Source organism: Festucalex cinctus, chromosome 16 (assembly GCF_051991245.1).
Source record: "Festucalex cinctus isolate MCC-2025b chromosome 16, RoL_Fcin_1.0, whole genome shotgun sequence".
Taxonomy (NCBI): Eukaryota; Metazoa; Chordata; class Actinopteri; order Syngnathiformes; family Syngnathidae; genus Festucalex; species Festucalex cinctus.
The window spans coordinates 21,551,139-21,572,189 of NC_135426.1; the positions used below are offsets into that span (position 1 = coordinate 21,551,139).

At 39.9% G+C, this 21,051-nt stretch overlaps 1 protein-coding gene across 8 annotated transcripts in view; it reads right to left on the reverse strand.

Annotated features, from left to right (window-relative positions):
* Positions 1–3,653: 3,653 nt before the first annotated feature.
* Positions 3,654–21,051, reverse strand: part of kcnc2 (potassium voltage-gated channel, Shaw-related subfamily, member 2) — a 40,737-nt gene continuing 23,339 nt past the window's right edge. Inside the window, exons 2-5 of one of the 8 annotated variants that reach the window (XM_077500142.1) lie at positions 9,328–10,261; positions 8,561–8,761; positions 6,338–6,432; positions 3,654–5,558 (exon numbers count right to left, since the gene is read on the reverse strand). In XM_077500142.1, coding sequence (XP_077356268.1) covers positions 6,371–6,432; positions 8,561–8,761; positions 9,328–10,261 — 1,197 coding nt within the window. In that variant the 3' untranslated portion in view covers positions 3,654–5,558; positions 6,338–6,370. The other 7 variants (XM_077500145.1, XM_077500144.1, XM_077500140.1 and 4 more) reach the window with 7 other exon arrangements.

The window sequence follows — 21,051 nt, forward strand, 5'->3', positions numbered from 1 at the left end:
ATAGTGAGAGGAAGACTACGCGACAAGATGACGTCATATACGTGCGTCTCTGCCACAAGACACAAAATGGGCACAAATGCGCATTTTCCAAAATGCTTCAAAATCAACACCCTCTGAGCGTAAAAAAACGTTTTTTTTTTGTTTTTTTTTTGTGAATTTTGGTCTTTATTTTGAATTGTTGGCATTTCCATTCAGTTTCTTTTTCGTAGTTATTGAAAATTCGAATAAAAATAGGTGGATGGAAAACCCAAAACTGTCAAGAAGGGATAAAACTAGTTTTTATCCGTCATCTTTCCGCCCAAGAGCATTGACACTCACTGATGAAAATGATGTACATGCGCCAGGTAGACTTGTTGGCTGGCTGATGAAGTGTCAGGAGTGTTACGCTGCTATGAGGAATTATCCTCTCTCTCACCGGTGAGTGCTTTCAAATCTGACCATACAAAGGCTTTACAAGTTTGTACAATCCAGATTTAGTTCCCCTAAATCTGTATTGACATTTTTATAGTTTGCACCTGCTTTTGGTGAGCTCACTCATGTGTAGCACGTGTAGCTCACGTGGTCGTAAATCTTTATCTCACAGAATGCCTCCAAGGCCAGCCAGACCCAGGAAGACCACGTTTATGGTTTTTACCACAATATGGCTAACAGAATAATTCTCAATTGACAAGTATCGTGTCACAAAAACCCACATATTCCTTTAAATCTGCATAGATAGTTAAAATTAGATACATCATTCCTCCCTTTCATGATGTGTTTTGAATGTCAAACACGGTCCCACCTATGTGTTAATCAGTAAATATGCGTGCATCAAAGTTCAATAATTTTGAAAAAAAAGGTGATTAAATGGGATCCACTGGTAAAACACACAGAACATAGCTATTGTAGAATTTTCGTTTGAGGCAAAAACAATATATATTTGTGATACAATGTATATTTGTTAGTGTGCTGAGACTTACAGTACTCGTAAAAATACTAGAAATTGCTAACGCTTCACCAGTCTGACATGTACTTCTGGGTAGGAGTGCATATTTCATGTATTTGATTGCAACATCCACTATCCTATTCCCTCTCCCCGTGACTAAAGAAAAGCTAAAAATAAATGGAGGAGTACACATAAGTATCCCACATGCTCAGAGGAGTGAAGTGTTGTAATGGGCAGCTGAAGAGAACGCAGCTTCCATCCTGTGCATGTGCACACGCATCCAACGGCGTCTTTACAGCGTCGCGCTCATGCCATCTCTGCTGTTCTGCTTTCTATTTCCTAATTATCAGAATTCCGGTGAACCCGGTGAATTGATGCTGGAGTCCCTGCACTTAGCTTATCCCACTAAACAATACCCTGGTGGTTGTCAGTGAGGGGCTCCATGTCATCTTGTGAGTAATTTAGAGTGTTACCGCGGCTTTTTGAGTAGATGTGTGCAATAAAGCCTGTAAATGGAGCCTCCACTCACAGCACCTGAGTCACTCTGCTCTCTACGGCGGCCTCATTACATGCCACTTAACAGGATTTAAATGTCACGTCGCAGGATGACGCATCTTGTTTTCCGACAGGATGGACAAAAGTTTGGCATCACCGGTGCGTTCTGATTAAAACTGTAAGGATGGCGTTCAATAGTACAAATTGAATATAGGATTATTTTTCTGAAGGCCCTCTTTAAATGTATTTTTTTTTTTTTATACACAACCAATAAATCCATCTGTATTACAATAAACAATACCAAGATAAGGACAGATTAAAACCAAGTCTTAATATTAAAATGACTTTACATTTTAATCGACACATCTTCCTGCTGATCTTTCAGCATCTTTCATTTTAAGAAACTCATCCTGCCTCGTCCGCGGGAATGGGAGTGTGTTGTGGGCGGACGTCGGATGCACAGGGTTCTTTTTCCTTGAATAAAACACACTCCCAGCTCCGACTGTTTACATCTCCGTGGTACGTCTGTGGCTGTTTCCATGGTAACCCGAGTGAAGATACAGTTGGAATGCCTCAGAGATCCAGTCCACCAAATGGTGCTTAATGTGAGACGTGAGTTGAAGAGATCAATGAGTGGAATGGCCTCGCTTACAATTTCTTTCAAAACTGCTGAAGAAATGTACACGAGATAAAAAATAAAATAAAAAAAAAAAGCCGTTTGGGGAGAGTCAATCACAAGGAATTACTTTTGGTATTCTGACTGGCTTGCATATGCATGTGACTTCAATCAAATATTCAGTGTCTTGAGTTTCCATTTATAGAACGAGGAAGGCAGCGTTTCTTTTTGTAATATAATGCTATAATTCGCACATGCCATAAGTCGCACATCCCTTACTATTTGACCGCCAAAAACATTTCAGAACAATTAGTAAAATCACGATGTATACCACCATAAACTTTAAATGACGTCAACTACATGTTTTTTTTTTTTTTTGACTGCCTGGTCAATGGGTTGTGGAATCAAAAACACTAACTATGGCCAGCAGATGGCAGCATTGTATCTCTTTTCAATGGGCTGCTGTTGTATAAAATTACAATGGAACGTGACAAAATCTGATGAAATAGAACGTTTTCAAGGATGACGTGAACGATCAAAACTTTTGTCATATTGAAGGTTTTTTTTTTTGATAACGTGTGGCAGTAAAGATTAATGTCTACCATTTCTGATAAGATTGGAAATACAGCAAATTGAAAGAGATCTGTTTTCACAAACCCTGGAAATTAAGCTTCATTATTTTCTGCTGCACTTTAAAGTCAAAGCAAAGGACTGAACATGCATGACACATTTTTTTAAGTGATTTTTTTTGCGTACCGCTAGAGGCCCACAATGGTACTAGCGGCACACTGAGAATTTCTTAACATGTATTTGTGTTAAGTGTGATTAAATTTGTAATCGTAATTAATCAGATGGCTTCAATAGTTCACTCAAGATTAATCGCAAATTTTATATGTTCTAAATGAACGATAAAATATTTTTATGTTTTCGTACTCTTAAGAGGAAAAAATGTTGACTGCATCATTTAGTTATTGATACAGTAATTTCTTAATAATTCATAAAATAGTTAAAATAAAAAAGATGTACTTTACCGTAAAAATCGAGTGTGATATTGAGTTGTGTTGGTCGTTTTTCTGCCACTAGATGGCATAATTGCATTTGCAAAACGATGGTGACAGCTCAGTGCATTTTTTTTCCCATATTATGAGCTATTCAATCTTTAACATGAAGTAACTTGTGAAATTCTGCACATTTTTAAAATGATAAAACACAACTTGACCCCAGTCTCCACAAATCTATGCGTTATTATTTCATTAAATTTATTACTGCTAAATTTTGATGTAGATATGTCTGCTGAGTTACAATTGGAATTCCCCCAGTGCAGGCTTTCCAAGTAAGGGGCGATTATTAATTACAGAAAAAAAATAAAATAAAATAAAATAAATAAATAGTGGCATTAAAGGAACTTTAAATTAACGGAAAAAAAAATAACACTAATTTGGGCACCCCTAATTTGTATGTATGCTTTGGGCACTTACCTGTACATTGACAGATTATTATTATTAGTATTATTATTTTTTTTAAATCATCCCATGGTGAATTCAAAGAAGAAAACCATTCATTAAAAGATAAATAGTTTATGTGAATCTTTCACATAGTATTCACTTTTATACACATTTTTCTCAACATGATATACAGTATTATTTTTTTAAACCTTTAACACAGTTTTTTTCCCCCCTTTTTTTTAAGCATGCACTTCAGAATGCCAACAAAGGCTCCACGAATACAGACTCAAAACTAGAATTTATCCTCACGATAAAACATAGAAAACGTGAACTTGGATCAAAAAGCTCGACACGTCTGAAGACACAATGGAGAAGAAGCACATCATCGGACTACCATGACTTTCACAGGTAAGGGCCATGAACAGTAAGACACAAAAATATGTGTTCTGGATTCAGAAAAATAAACATTTTTTTTTTTTTGTTGTTCTCAAGTTACAATATCATCCTAAAAATACACAAAGAACGGTACTCCTTTTGTCAAATTCAAGAGTAAAGCAGCGTGTGTACTACACAAGGAGGATTGTGGGCAGAGGGTGACACGTCAACAATGTCCTCACCAGCATTCTTCTTCATTTTTTCCCCTTCAGCCCTCAAGTTTTCGATGAAAATCACAGTGTGGTGTGGCGCTTTTTGTTTCTCGGATTATTGCAAATCGACCAAGGAGTTTTAGGGCCACACTGGGGGGAAAAAAATGGAAAGAAATGGTCAAGAATAAAGTCAGTCTTGGTGGAAAAAGTGAGAATAATAGCGGTTAAACGTTAATGAAAATGAATTAAGCTTAAGATAGTTTTTTGGAATAAGTCATTGAGCTCTATTTTTGCAGCCAGCACATCTGCGCTGTGGCACGAATGCAGGAGGATCCTGATTTTCAGTGCATTTGCCAAGTTGACAGACCGATATGGTGGAGTGACAATTTGGTAGCACATTTTTGCCACATTGAAAGGAAATTAATGGAGCCGTTTTGATTCACAATGATTGAAGTTGAACTGTGATCACTTTGATAACGGCACCATTTCCCTCCCCCATAATTTTATAATCTTTTAATAGTGCAACATTATTCTTGCAAAGTTATCATTTTATTGTCATATATATTTTTTCAGTGTGGCCCTAATTCACCTTTTATGACAAAACTGATCTGATTGTTTGGGTACATGGAATTGCTACTGTGCAAAAAGTAGCCATTCTAGAAGTCCCTTTTTTTTTTTTTTAACTTGGTAAACTTCTGCTACACATTTCCTCCAGACTCAGAAAAAACTAAACAAAGTTGGATACATTTAGAAGAATCAATTGATTTTCGCCACCACTGAGTCGTGAGGAGTCATCTGCTCGGAATCATTTGGTTCATTTGCAGCACTAACGCAGGGTCGTGGCATGTTCAATTGCACAGTGGGAGACTTCTACAATGGCGCTTGCATCACCTTGGGGAGGGGGGTGGGGGGTTATATACTCTCTCATCCGGAAAGTGACGACGTCAAACGGCCACCGACTTGACCTTTTGAAAAATGTTCTCAATAAGGATACGCACGTACATCAACACACAGCGGGAGCATTTTTTTAACCTACTGAAATTGACCAAAAGCAGAGATGTCACATTGATTCAACAGTTGTTTCTCTATACCGTATATACTGGATGTTCAGAATAAGAAAACACTCCATCATACAACACAAAGTGCCTCGACTAATACACTTATTGCAAGGGTGGGGGGGGGGGGGGGTGGCGACCATAGCGAGATTGGAGTGTCTGACGGTGCAACGTAGCAACCGACGGTGACAAATGCGCTGCCGTGGGTGACTTATTTACACAAGTCTATTTGGAGCACGTGTCCTGTTGGCTTTGGCCTCTTGCTCAGGATTAAATGCTTGTCACAGTCCTCGTGGATTCGTAAGGGGGAAGTCCGTCCACCGCGTGCCGGGCCACGGGCCGTGCGGGCAGCCGTCTCTTAGTGGTTTTTGCGTCGATTCCCTCCTTTATTGTCCTGTAGGAGTGGCTGGAATGCCTCCAAATGGGGTCTTCCCACTGCAATAGGTCCTCATATTGTTATACAGTCTCAGCCCAGGGGGGGTGGGGGGGGTCATCAAACCAGAAATGAATTCTCAGCCTGTCTCCATTTAAAGATGGTGCCATGCATGTTGTGTTTTTGGGAAATACATGCACAAAGATGAAACAACATGGTGGATTACTATTGTTGTGTTTTAGATGGAAGTGATCAATAATTTAGTCAACAGACAAGGAGGGATGTTTTTAAAAGCAGTGTTTTTTTTGTTTTTTTTTAAATTAGATTTTCTTTTGGCCAATCTATGTGCAAAAAGCATCATCTGCAAGCCAGTTGCTAGGCAACCCTTCGCTATACTTGTATAGTAATGGAGGGATGGGTGAGGTCCAAGTGTGCAGTCCCACACCTGTTGGAGTGCACAGGAAATTTATGCATATCACACTAGGGCCTCAATAATTCTGGAAGAAATATGGATTCTTCGTTTTTAAAATGAGGTTTACTGGAATATATTGATTTGGAGAAATTAGGGTTTATTGCTCCAAAAAAAAGAAAAAAAAAGAAAAGTTAATTCAGTTACATCTTTTATGATATATTGTCAATTTGCAACAATGTTATCCCAAAGCACTTTCTTCACATATTTAATAAAAGCAACTAAAGCCCCGCAAACATATTCCGGTCTGTCATCTCATAGATTATTGAATGACCTCCATCTTTGAGTGCAAAAAAACAAACAAAAACAACATTGGGAGCCAAATGCTGAGGGGTTTCTGCAATGAACCCACAGAGCCATGCAGAGGTTTACCTTTCTGTCAAGGCGCTGCTTTTCCCAAAGCCATTAAGATAGAACGCCACTCTCTGCTTGTGTGAAACCAGTAAACACCATCTCTTTGCAGTTATCTAAGAGTGAACAACCAGAAACATACAACTTTCATGTGCATATATGTGCAGGCACGTGGAAAGGAAAGAACACCCGCTTTCTTGATTTTACGCATCAGGTCCGAAAAATCAAAATACATAGGGGGGGAAATCTGAACACTACAAGGGTAAAGTCAGAGTGGTTTTATCACAAAACAAAAGCTAGGACAAATGATTGAAATTTGTGATCATTTTTGAACAAAAAAAAAAAGTAAATTGCAATTAACTCGTTGACTGCCAAAAACGTTTACTAACGATAAGTAAAATCGTGATGTATGCTGCCATAAACGTTAAATGACGTCAACGACTTTTTTTTTTGCCTTACAGTACCCGATACATAGCAGAAAGCGGGTGTCCAGTACTTCCTTTTTCACATGGCGGCATATATATGAAATTTTCACAGTGTGCCTGGTGTGGTCTCCCCTGGCAACATGGCTTGCAGACGACGATGGTTTACAGAGTGACGTCCATGCAAAAACATGAGCAGGTGAAGAGGGACAGATGTGTGTGCTCGTGTGAATGACAAACGCTCCATCTCAAGAAAAAAAAAAAAAAGGCAATGAAAAACAGCTGTTTTTTTGTTTGTTTTTTAAGGAAGCACATCTTTCCCCTCTAGGTATCGAAATAGAGCGACATCTAATATCCCTGATTATAAACATGTCTTATTAAATGTTATGGCTGCTACTTCGAAAGCCATCAGTCATTTTTTTTTTTTTATTGCAATATGACAATATCAAATAAAAAAGGAAACTTCAAGTGACACAGGAGGATGATAGCCAAGCACATCAGTCTTTGCTACAGGTGGTCAATACCCAGCTTCGATATCTTAGCACAGTTCTGTTTGTGATCGGATATGGAGCGGGTAATGCAAAAAAAAAAAAAATAATAAGTGTGGCGGCGCTGGACGTCTCACAGGATGGAGGGAATAGGGGAACGGGAGCGTCGAAGTGGGCAGGGCGATCCGTAGGGCGAGGTGACGGGAGACAACCTCAGGGAGTTACCAGCCATGCCCGCTATGTTGTTTAAGCTCCGAGATTTCTCGTAGCCTTCGGGTGGGGCGCGACAAAGGAGGTGGAGGTGGAGGTGGTGCGGGACATGAACACACACAGGCAGGCAGGCAGGCAGGCATCCATGTCCAGGCCGAGTGAACCATGGCAAGACAGGAGACAGGAAGTGAAACTGAGCAACTCTCACATTGTGTATGGTGAGTGCATGCACAGATTATATAATCGCATTCAGGCACGATGAAGTCTCATGTGAGGTAATGGTATCACAACAATCGGATCAAAGTTGAGCATTTCCCCTTCCTTGTGATCAAAGTCAGCAAGGACAGATTCTTAGATAGCTCCTGAATGATTATCCTGTTGTGTGGGGTCGAGCTTGTTGTGTGGCAGCTAGCAAGTGTTAGCAAACAACAAAAACAAACAAGATAGCGTGAAAGCGGACTTGACAGTTTTACTGATATGCTAGTTGTTTTTGTATACGCGCACTGCCGTCTTTTTCAGTTAGGGCGCCTCTTGATTGGCTACATTCCTTTTGACGTCACAGTTGGCGTAAATATTGAACAATTATGAACATGTAAGACAAAAAGAGTGTCGGGCAGGGGCAATATTGTGACAAAAACAGCCCGATTCTCTTTATGTGTGTACCAGGCTTAAGAAAGACAGCTAGAAGACACCGATTTATTTGGAGAGTTTGAAACTAACCCCTCTTTGATTCCCTCCTATTAACGGTTTGCCCGTATACCCAAGCCATCAATTTTCATCAGTGAATTTGTAACAAGTTTAATAACCACCCTCACAGCAACGTCTCCTCATATCACACTAATGGGGGGGGGTTAAATATTTATATAGATAATTCAGACAGATGGCTTTTAAAGTAATTTAAGACTGCTTTGACAAAGCACAATTTTGCACAGATCCTTGCTGACTGTGAGAAATGGGGTACAGTCTTCAATTTATGCCACTTTAGGTACAGTCTCGTACTAATTATTGGTAATTACTCTTCGCCATGTCAAAAAGGCGAGCTCCACATCTATAAAAATTAAATCTACAACAGAAAAACCTTTGAGGATACCAGAATCAGTACGTAGTATACAGTAGGTACATACCGGTTTTTCTTATGCCTCCATCTGCAGGGCAGTTGTAATCGCTAGCAGCAAGTAGAAAACACGTCCCCCCACTTCGGCGGTCGTGTTCCCGGGTGCTCGACCTTCGCATGGGGACCCTCTCCTCTGGAGACATGGTCAGGTCGCTGCCACCGCTGCAGTCCGCCGACAGAACTGCGCGTGGCAGTGAGCATGTCAAACACACTAACATTAACGTTGTATTTGTTCTTCTGGTCCAAAAATAGTTGAGTGAGAGTCTAAATCCCATGAGGTTACTTCACCACCTTTAGTTTGATGAGAAGTTTCATTAAGACCTATTTTCTCAATTTACATTACATTACATTTCAAGTTTATATAAAGACTCTGGGGTATATTCACTAAGAATGCGCTGCGTCCGGTAATAGCGCGAAATATTGCACCACAACTGCACCTGCAGTCCGTCATTTTTTGAATGTTTCTCATCATTCAGAAAAACTTGAGTCCATCAGTGACGGACTGGTAGACAGTCGTCGGTACTGACGGAATGCCCACGTCTGCTAACTAGTATACTTTGACGAAAGATAGTGTCAATAAGTAAACCTTTAATAAGAACACAAGTATTTTTACAAGTTCCCAATTTTACCAGTTGGTAGAGTCACGAGTCTTTGGATGAATAGAATTTCCATTCATTTCAATTGGGAAATTTAATGTGCGATTGATCCGAGTTCCGAATGTGGTCATGCAATGGATTAAAGATACGGTTTCTCGTTTATCCCCCTATACGGTCTCACCTGAGCGGTTGCGTTCAAGCACCCTGCCGCCTTTGACGTGGCACAGGTCACCTTGAGTGCTGTTGCAGGTGGTGGTGAGATCAGCTTTGCAGTAGGTCGGGGACCCTCCCTGTACCGCCTGAGGAATATGTTTCTTCCGCTTCTTGGGGAGCTTCTGCTTGGCCATGGCCAGCGAGTAGTACATCCCAAAGTTATTGACGATCACAGGCACGGGCATGGCTATCGTAAGCACTCCTGCCAGAGCGCACAGTGCCCCCACGACCATGCCAGACCACGTCTTGGGATACATGTCGCCATATCCCAGAGTGGTCATGGTCACCACGGCCCACCAGAAGCCGATGGGAATGTTCTTGAACTTGGTGTGGAGGCTCGCCGTTGGATCATTGGGCTTCGCGCCAATGCGTTCGGCATAATAGATCATTGTGGCAAATATTAACACTCCCAATGCCAGGAAGATGATTAGCAGCAGGAATTCATTGGTGCTGGCCCGTAGCGTGTGGCCCAACACTCGAAGCCCCACAAAGTGGCGGGTCAGCTTGAAGATACGAAGGATACGAACAAAACGCACCACCCTGAGGAATCCCAACACGTCCTTTGCAGCTTTTGAGGAAAGGCCACTCAGACCTACTTCCAAGTAGAAAGGAAGGATAGCCACAAAGTCGATGATGTTGAGCAGGCTCTTAACAAATTCCAACTTGACCGGGCAGAAGGTTACCCGGACCAGGAACTCAATGGTGAACCAGAAGACACAAACGCCTTCGACATATGTGAGAGCGGGGTCGGTCTCTATCTCGTACTGCGGTCCCAGATCCGGCAGGCTGCTGTTCCGCATCGCCTCCGTCTTGTTGATGATGGTGTGGAACGCCTCATGGGTCTCCAAGCAAAAGGTAGTGATGGAAACCAGGATGAAGAACAAAGATGCGAAGGCAATAAACTGCGGGGAAGAAGAGAAACACACGACTTACCAAGGTTTACCCTGACGTTTCAGTTTATTTGGAGCGGCTTAGCCTCCTTGCAAAATCAAGATAAATCATTAACTCTTGAGCGAGAGAGTAAACACAGACAAGTTTAATTAACTTGCTTCAATTTAAATTGCCTCCAGAGAGAGATGCAATCTATTAGCAAGCGAAACAAACAAGCATGCTTTTCCCTGTGCCACGTGTTGACACGAGGCACGGGAATACGTATACCGTCAGATTACATTTATTTATGTATAAAAGTAGCAAGCAAAAGTTCACTTAATTTCTTCGGTATGTCAAATGGAGAAAAGCAGTGACAGCAGCCTTTCACTGAAGTTGCTCTCCTGCCTGGAGACAGAAGATGCTGTGGATAATCCATGATGACATTTCAGAAATTTGGTCAATACTGACTGCTTTTCTGGGTAGCCCCCACCCCCAATTAATCAAAACTGCACATTTCAGAGTGTCCTTTTATTGTGGGCAGTCTAAGGCATGGTTTGTATTCAGACTACGAAGCGAACCGCACCGAGTCCGTTTGGAATCGGACCGAGACCACCTCAAAAAGTGAGTCTCGGTCCGCACCAGGATTCGTTTGTGTGTATTCAGACCTGAACAAAAGGTCCGGAGCAGCGTGGGAAACGAACTCTGGTCCGTTTAAAGCGGATCAAACTGCACAGGTCTGAATACACCCTTAGCGATTTCCGCACCAAGCACCAAGGGAAACACGTATCAATAGAAATTACACTACAAGTAGTTAAGCGCTCGAGAAGTAACAAGGAAGCTGTCACGGTAAACACAATTTAACTTTTAGCCTCTGAAATATTCTTACAGAGTTTAGTCTACTCAGCACAAAAAAAAAAAAAAACATTTCGCTTCCCAGCCCCTATGAGCGAAAATACAAGTTCTTGTGGCTTTTAGAGGGAATGATTACATTCATACGCCCAAACACAAAAAGTCTATGACTAATTCAGAGACTACAGACATCACTTGCGTCGTATGCTTGACTTTGCATCCATTTGAAACATCATTGTACTGTTACAAGTAAGTTGGACTTAAATATTACATCAGACCTCAAATCCCGTTTTGGAGTTTTCTCTTCACTTTTGGAAATGCATTAAAAAATATGGCCGAGCTACAGCCAGACACTCAACTCACAAGAGACGAATCCCGCCTTTGTCTGTTGCGCTCTCACTCACGGTTGTGTCTTTTAAGGTGAGCCCACCATCACTAGCAACACACAAGGGTGCTTCCCCTGCACTGATCGTTCACTTAACTCATTCACTCCCAAAGACGTATTTATACGTTTTTTAGGGGTTATTTTTCATTAATGAAACAGATGAAGCACACTTTTTTTTTTTTTTTTTTTTTTGTAATAACTACCATCACTTTAAGCTTCCACTTCAGGTCAGAAACTGCATCAAATCCTTCATACAAAAACTCTAGCAAACAAAAACCCACAAATTAATGAGTTAATGACTCCCTGCATCTCTCACTGAGTTGCTACCTAGAAAACACTGGGTCTAGGCTGGTAAAGGTCAGATTGTACTTATTGTTTGAGTTACCGCAGCCTCTGAACCTGATGGCTTGCTACTTTTAGCGCACCCTTATAAATGACTGTGAGTCAGCATTGTTAAAGGGGCTGTCTGCCGGATTAACTCAGGAAAATGCACTTTTTAAATACAGGATGTACACACTTTAACTTTCTCTCAGTCTACACATCTGTGTTTATGTTAATCTTTGGTGGTGATTTTGTCCTCTCATCCATCCATCCATCTTTTGTCCCCCAAGAAAATCTTTTGTCAGAAGTTGGCCTACCAATGTAAAACTTCAATGTCATATTCAAATGCCAAATTGTAATACACTGCTAAGTTTTCGTCTGTCACTAAATCAACGTGAAAGGCTTAAGGACACAAGACACAACAAAGCACTTAATTATATTACGTATTGTCTCCCCAACAGTGACAGTCAAATCAACATCACATTCATTTATTTGACCCTTTTAGACGTCGACGGCGGAGAAAGTGACTGATGTGTCCTTTTGTTTATTCATGGTGCACTCACTGGGAGTCACATTGAGGTGGGCAGACTGCGACGCATGTACTCAAGAGATTAGAGTTGAAGAAAGACAAAAATAACAACATAAATAAAGATATTGTCACTGTTGACGTCAGACTTATTTGAGGGGAAAAGTAAGGCATGACAAACTTTTTGATGAATGTATTTGGTCAACACCATAATTTGCTTTGCAATTAAGGAATCACACTTTAATTTAAACGAACATTTTTAAGATCTACATTTAATTCAACCATTTTTGGATGACAGACACCATTCTTACGTTCTACTGTAGTATCTGTGTAAGGCTTTATTAAGGCGGAGCCTGGCCTGGTGAGTGACGTGGGCGTCAGCGAGTGAGAGTAGAGATAGACCGATATGATTTTTTTTTTTTTTTTTTTTTCAGGGCCGATACGATACCTATCATTGGTAGTCAAGGAGGCTGATAATTGATATTTAGAGCAGATATTCGGGCGGGGGATATTGGTGTCAATTTTTTTTTACAGTACTCTGTTGTAATGTCTTAAACTGGGTTTAATATTGAACCTTTTTTTTCCCCCAGACTTTTCAAAATGTAGAAGTTCTTTTCTTTTTTCATCTGAGACAATAGACACCCTTTTAAATTTCTAACAAAATGTTCAGGGCGCTCCCAAGGTTATCAGTACGTCTTAAAATGTTAAAAGGAAACTTAGACAAGTAAACACAATAGCTTTATAAGATTCTTCAGTAAATATTTTTTTCCCCAAAATGTAAAAATACCTCAAATCTAAATTTTTCACATTTCTTTGTTTTCATGTCGAACCAAAAGAAATGGTTCCGATTTGAACGAGCAGCATCTCTTAAATAGAAATATTAAAAATAAATCTTCAATCGTTCCCCAAGATTAAAATGGTTTTATATTTACCTTATATCAGCTGTCAGACTTTTAAAAAAAGGCCGATAGCGATGTTCGTCAAAATGCCCAATATCGGCTATCGGTCTATCCCTAAATGAGAGTATACAATAGCCTGGCTCAGAATGTTTTGGAATTTTCTTTCATATTTTCTGTACTTCCTTAATAGCCATAAATAATGCTTTAAATTACACAATCCATTAAATCCACATTGGCATGCTGTGTAATAGCGGCCGCTCTGTAGGAGGGAACGCTTCACGCTGGGAAACAGCCATGATGCATGATTGTTTTTCTTTTTTTGTCTTAAATCACATTCCAAAATTAAACATCGGTTTAAACCAATATTATGCTGTGCATTTATCTGAATGGCTCATTAAAGCCCATTGTTGCATAAATTAACTGCCAACTAATTGACTTGCATCTCAGCCTCATTTCTATAGAGACTCGCCTGGATAATGTGAGCTTGTATTGAAACAAAAGCATGCTGAAAATAAAGCCCGGGAGAAAAGGTCCCGGAATATCCAACACAGGAAATTTTCCTTTCATCAGACACGATGCTGCACGTCTTCCCTTCATCAGCTGCCGCCATGGTAACACCACCTTCATCTTTTTTGTTTTTTTCCCAGCTCAAGATGGTGAATTGGACGACACAGTCGGGGAGGATGAGGAGTTGTGCCACCTGACAGGAAAAAGGTTTTGTAGTTTGTCTTGCATTCTTCTGAAGATATGCTGCAACATTTATTTGTGAAATGCAAATGGGAGGAGATATTAATTGGAGGTCCTCATTTGCATTTTTGGATGGAAACTGCTTAGTTGAAGGTGGCAGGGCCTGATGTGAGAATGGGCGCCAGTATATGGTTTTGTTTAGGAGTCGGACAACCCCTTTTTCTCTGATTCGTCAATCCTGGATGGCCCGATTCCTCCGAGTGTCATAACATTGACCATATTTGGCCAATCTGCCCAGACTTGCTTTCTTAATGGTGTCATAAAGTATGACTAATTGTCCGGCTATGTGTGGGACGGGTCACTTGCTTAGTCAGGTCTACACTTTCTCAAATATCTTTTTTTAAATAGGGATGGGTGAGTACCAGGTGTCGGTATCGGGCCGATACCAGCCTTTTTTTTTATATATATTTTTTTTAATTTTAATTTTATTTTATTTTATTTATTTTTTTAATTTTTTTTATTTTACCAGCCTTTTTTCAAGTACTCGAGTACTCGTGACGCAGACGAGTACAAGTGACCGATGGCAGAGGGGGAAGACGTTAAGTGAGTCCTCCTTGCCTGTAAGTGGCGCTTGCAGCAGTTTTTCACCAAAACTTCACCGGTTTGGAAATACTTCAAAATTGTGAATCTTAAACTAAAAGAGCATTTTTGTGTTTTATTTTGAGCGTTGAGACGAGATTGAAGAGTGACTGTGCTGTTTTGTTTAGGGGTTTTTTTGGTCAAAATTAAAGGAAATATATTTGTTTAAAAATATCTTTTAGTGATTTTTTTTATTTGTCAAAATGTACTACTGGTATCGGCAGTTGGTATCGGTCTGGAAAAAAGTGGTATCGAACACAAATAGCACATATAAAGACACCAGCTAATTTACAACATGTGATAACTTATCTGAGTGGACCATGCACATGCATCAATAGGTGCTGCTGTTTTGGTTAGCAAAGGGGTTCCTCTTTTGTGTACGTGTTCTATGAAATACGTATGAAAACATCACTCAACATCCACTCGCAACACAAATTTTGAAATCACTCAGTTTTGAGGGTCACTTGTGCTCACCCAAACCCCTCTACGGCTTCCGTAACCATGACGACTAAGGGGAGGGATTACGACTAGCAAAGTGCCCTGACTTGCATTTTCATCTCCAAGCTGCCATATTACATTTATAAATTACGTTGTGATTCCATTGCATTCATCATGTATACAGTATAATATTTGTCCATTAAGGAAAAATGACAAAGAACCGACATCAACAGGCAAGCGGCGCCAAAAAAAAAAAAAAAAACAGACGCAAAGAAAACATTTTGGAAGCCACTGCAACGACAAAAGGATTTGCTGTTCCCCTTGTTGTCTCCCATCATTGTCTCTCATTGTCGCTCCCACAAACGCACACACGTGCACGCGCACGCCTCCTCTTCCTCATTATGCAGCCGTGCTGTGACATGACAGCCTGCTCACCGGGGGAACGCTGCGAAGCTCATACAGCTTTTTGGCAGCCAATGGTTTTCCAAGGCTAAAAAAAAAAAATAGATCAAACATTTCTATTCTCATTTGAATAATTCATTCTCATTTTAAGATGATGTTTAAGGGGGGGTAAAAGCTTCCGTCGACTTTTCACTGTCTTAAAAGGTCAACAGAAAGGCAGATTTTCTACTAATGAAGGTTGGAGGTAATCATGTCAAATCATCTTTCTCAGTTGCAATGAAGGAAAATGACATTAATACGTTCCAGACGATAAGAACTGCTTGTGAAATTACAAATCTATAGGTTTTAATTGTGGCCGGTTGATTAACTCATTTGCTCCCAATAACGTGTAAATATGTTTTTTTTTATGTTTTAAGTGTCCCAAAGACGTATTTATACGTTTTTTTTGTTTTTTTAATGCTAAAACATACAGAAGGCTTTGATGCAGCCTCTCAACTGCAAAGAACGGTTGCAGAAATGGTAGTTATTACACAAACGGCCAGCAGGTGGCAGCAGAGCAAAGGAGATCAACCAGGGCCATGTAGAAAAAAAAAAAAGCTCAATTACTTACAATTTTAAATAGATTTGTGAAAACTGATGAAATTTAGCTCTCTTCTAATGCTAATTGCTGCAAAACGGTAACCGATAGAAACATACCTTTATTTCCTGATGAAAGAAGAGACTTTAATCTTTCTTTTGCTAGGTTCCATTGCTTTTATAGCAATAGAACACAATATTCTGTGGGCCTTGCAAAATCCGTCAAAATCCAGTAAAACAGCCGGGAGCCAACGGGATTGCGAAATGTGAAAATGGCGGCGAGTGAATGAGTTAATTAGTCCGACATTACAATTTTTTTTTTTTTTTAACTTTACAAAATCATCTCACGGGCCGGTTTAACCATTTGCGGGCCTGATCCGACCCGCGGGCCGTATGTTTGACACCCCTGGTATACAATTGCTTAGTAAGCTGTAGTAATGTCTGTTTTTGCCGAGGATAAAGAATATATGCATGCAAGTATGAGTGAGTAGTATTGCTATGCCATTTCTGTTCAAATATGTATTGCTTAGGGTTATGACAACACAACATTGATAGCCCGTCTAGTTTATTTCATTGTGTGTGAGCAATAAGATAAAAACTGTATGTGGTTTGTTGACATGCAAAACACAATTCTCTGTTTTATTTTCGTCTTTAATTTTACAGAACTGCACCTGTTGGCCTTTTAAGGGCCAACAAATGTAGTCAATGAACAGCAAACACTGCAGAACGTGACACTAAAACGTTACGTTACAGCCTCCAAGTCAGTATAAAAATAAAGTCTTGAAAGTCCCAGGGTGAGTGCAACACTAAATATAACTCCGTCTCACTCGGGCTCTTTCATGTGTTCACGTCGCCTGTTAATATTTCAGCAGCTTGCCTATAGCTGACACGTGCCGTTGATTCATGACAGCGTAGGCCGATGTTTACACTGTGCGAGCGCAGCTGTCGAAAGCTCAAAATGAAAAGATTTTCGGTGAGAGCAATTCATTGCAACAGGGTTCAATTTCTGCAGAAATTGCGCGTGAAGGATGAGAGGCTCAATGAAAAATTGTGGAGTGATATTTAATGATACGAAATGACATGCAATGATATACAGAGACCGAGAATGTACAGTTTAACATCAACATGGTTTGAATTGGTCAATGTAGAAATTAGAGGGCAGAAACTAAAATATTTACATTTTTGGCGTTTATTTTCAATGTTTGAAATTTTGAAGGAAAAAAAAATGCATGTGGGATAAGACAAACAATTTAAAGTTAGAATATTTGGAGTCAGTCAAAAATTTAGAAATCAGAGGAGAAAAAAAAGAATTTTAATTTTGGCTTTTATTTTTAAATTTAGACAGAAAATCGCTGTTGGGGTAAACTAAAAAGTTTAAAGTCTGACTCAGTAAAAAAAAAAAGTTGAAATTAAAGGAGGAAAAAAAAAATCTGAATTTGGATAAATATATATAGATTTTTTTTATGGCGACAATTTTTAATTCTTGGTGAGAGGAAATTCTTGGCATTTTGAAAACCCTTCCCAAGGGCAATTAAATGTACTGAACGATTTAAATTTCAAATAGGAAACATTTGACATTAATAGTGAAATTTTGGTAGAAAATGTTTGCGGAAAATTAAGAATTTTTGGAATAAGGAAAAATAGTAGCCCTGAATAGCATGAATTTGGAGTACATTGAAATTGCAACTGAATGAATAAATATAGAAATAGAGGTTAAAAATGACAAATATACGAATTTGAGAGTTTTGAAAATTACTGTAAAAATGTGAAAATTTTGGAATGTTGAAAATCCTTCCCATTGTAAATTGAATCTGCTGAATGTCTTGACTTTCAAATGGGAATGATGTCAATGTGAAATGCTGAATGTGTGATTAGGAATGAATGGATATTTTATTTTTTTTATGGTTTGAACAAATGTTGAATTCTGGCAAAAATGTGAAAAGTGGAAGCACACTTGAAATATATTGAAGTTGGAATGGAGAGAAATGTGGAAGGAATCACGCGTCTCGCTGCCTTTTCATTCATTGTTGATGCAGTCATTATCTAGTCTACATGCCACACAGCCAGCGGAAGAAATGAAAGAATTTCTGGAAACATTGTTCCATTTTTAGCTGCCTTGATCCCTGACATTAAACATTAAGGAAAAACATCTCTCTCTCCTCTAAATGCCACATTTGGGATTTTAAAGTAATATCCAACACTTCCCCAAACAGCCCGTCTTGACAAAAACTTGTGACGGCAACTCGCATTTCCCAAATGAGGACCCTGACAAGACCAGATTTTCAATGAAAGACACAAACCTTTGATTTGGTGCGTTTAAATCCGAGCTCCCAAATCCAGGGAGACTAAACTTGACATTAATCACATTTCACGGCGAGCGCACGTCTGAAAGTCTGAAACAGAGGCGGGATCGCAGAGACGTGGACGGGATGGCAGACGGGTGGCCTCATTAAACTGAGCCGTCTTGATATTTTAATTGCATGTCTGAGCCAGTGTGGCGTGAAGTGTTTGGCGTGAGAGACGTCGCGTTTGACAATAGGAAAACTGCTCGTAAAAATAAAATGGCGACGTCCAAAATAACGGTACATCTAGGTAACTTTGTCATTTACTAAAAAGATGATTTAATCTAGCAACTGTAGAGGCCACAACGAGGACACAATATAGGGAAGTCTGTTTAGTTAGCATAATGCTAACAAACAGGGCCATATAATGTATGGGCTCATGAATCGCTTCTGTATCATAATATATAAGGCATCACAATCCTTGATGTGATTGCTACTTGAACACATGGTGGAGCAATACGTACGCAAAATATAACAAAAATATATTCTTTATCTTCTGCAAAGAATGGAAGCAGCAGCACAATGACCATAAATGGAAGGGGAAACGTTTTATTCTTTACATGTCATTTTTGCATATATGATGTTTATCTTGGACGTATTTCCCGTCAGAGAATGTCTGTCGCTCCCAACTTTCCCGTTTGGAGTCGCAAATGATGCGTGCTATTTACGTTTGAGTGTAGAAAAGGGCTGTCTGGACGTCTTTCGCCATCGTGATTAAAAGCCTAGTTGGCAGGCATTTGCTCAGCCCTCCCAAGATTTCCTGAATACATGAATATATTATTGTCATTAAAAAAAAAAAAAAACGAAAAAAAAACCCAACCAAACACCCAAAAGCAAACGTGCAATTACATGGCGAGTGGAAATGAAAGTAAGCGAAACAAAGCGAGCAGAAGAGTGATACATCTCCCTTAACGTGTGAGCACGTGTGCACGCGCACCCGCGACGGCTGACAGCTGCAGCCTTTAGCAGAACACATACCGTCTATCAATAAGCTTGTTGAATTTCATCTGCTCGTTTTTGGCCAAATAATACACTTGAAGTGCACAAAAAAAAAAAAAAAAAAACACCACTTTGGGCCTCTCTGCTGTGCCTGACGACCAATCAAATGTGAAATTAAACAATGAAATATTTTGCTGCCAGCCTAGTACTGAACACGTGCCTGCATGCGAGCCCTTCATTCGCAGTTTGGCGTTCGAGAGTCTCAGAAGTCACCACTAAAAATGATTTAAAGTATGGCGAGAAGGGTTAGGGTCAACAAATCTTGCTGCTCACTTTGTCTCAAACCACACTTTGAAGATCACTGCATTAACTCATTTGCTCCCAAAGACGTATTTATACGTTTTTTATGTGTTTTTTTTTATGCTAGAGCATACAAAAGGCTTTGACGCAGCCTCGGAACTGAAGAAAACGCTTGAAGCAATGGTAGTTATTACAAAAACAGCCAGCAGGTGGCAGAAGAGTATAAGAGATCAAACAGGGCCATGTTGCAAAAAACTTTTCCCCACCGTTTTAAACAGATTTGGGATGAAACTTAGCGATATTCTAATGCTAATTGCTGCAAAACGGAAACAGATAGAAATATACCTTTTTTTCCTGATGAAAGAAGAAATGCTAATTTTTCTTTTGGTAGATTCCATGTTTTATAGCAATAGAATACAATACTGTGTGGGCCTTGCAAAAGCTGTCAAAAACCAGTAAAGGGGTTGTTTCAGTGAAAATGGCCGGGAGTGAATGAGTTAATTTTTAACTGCCTATGGAAGCCACTAAATGGCGGCAAAGAACTACTTGTCTAAATGAAACTCCTCACTTCAACATAGTTCCTACATGTGAGGGTTTTTTTTTTTTGGCAAATAACGGATACGTTTTTTTCCCGCCACCTAACATCTTGGCACATGTCTGATTTCCATTCTAAAAATCATAATCCACCAACAAGCACTCACAAGGACCAATCAATAAACAAGGAGGGGCAGAAACAATAGCGGATCTCTTACTTTGTCTGCTCCATTCACTGACAGCAGCTCAGCGTTATTCAACATCTTTGCCGAGAGATGAGGTAGGGACGTCTACTGTTGCTATGACGATGAGGAACGTGGAAGCGGGCGGCTGCCGAGCGCTGTGACAAAAAAGACGGGAGCGGATCCGACAATGCCCGCACCGATCGACCCTGAGCTGAGCTGCATCTCGATGTGTTTTGACAAAGCAGCAACATGCCAGCACCTCTTTGAACCTGCCGTCTTTGCCACCGTGGTGTCAAAATGCAGGAAATTCATTCAGAAGCTTCGCATGGGTTCATATACCACACAGACGGTTCATCAATGTCACCCGGAATAATGACGAGAGGTTGAGAAAATGGCTGGATGGATAGAAACAATTGGGACAGCTTGAATTTCGATGAATTATTTGACAGAAAAAAAGTAACGCAAAATAACATTTTTGCCTCTCAGTAATTGATTAATTGAAATGGAAAACGGGAATGTGATGAAAGCACCCCCAATAATAAGAAAGATCATCATCAGAGGCGCCAAACTGGCAAACATCACGTGGCACAGTTTACTGCCCTCTTCAGGCAATTTGAAATTGCAGCGCCCATTTTGCTATAGCGAGACAAACACCCTCGGGCCGACCGAGAGTTCGTGTTACAGCTCACCATATAAAAAGGTCAATGTGGACGTAAAACCATAGAGTCATGGCATCTTCTGTGTGCTTCAAAATAAAAATAAAAACTAAAATAATAGTGTGTGAATGGTTGCTATTTGAT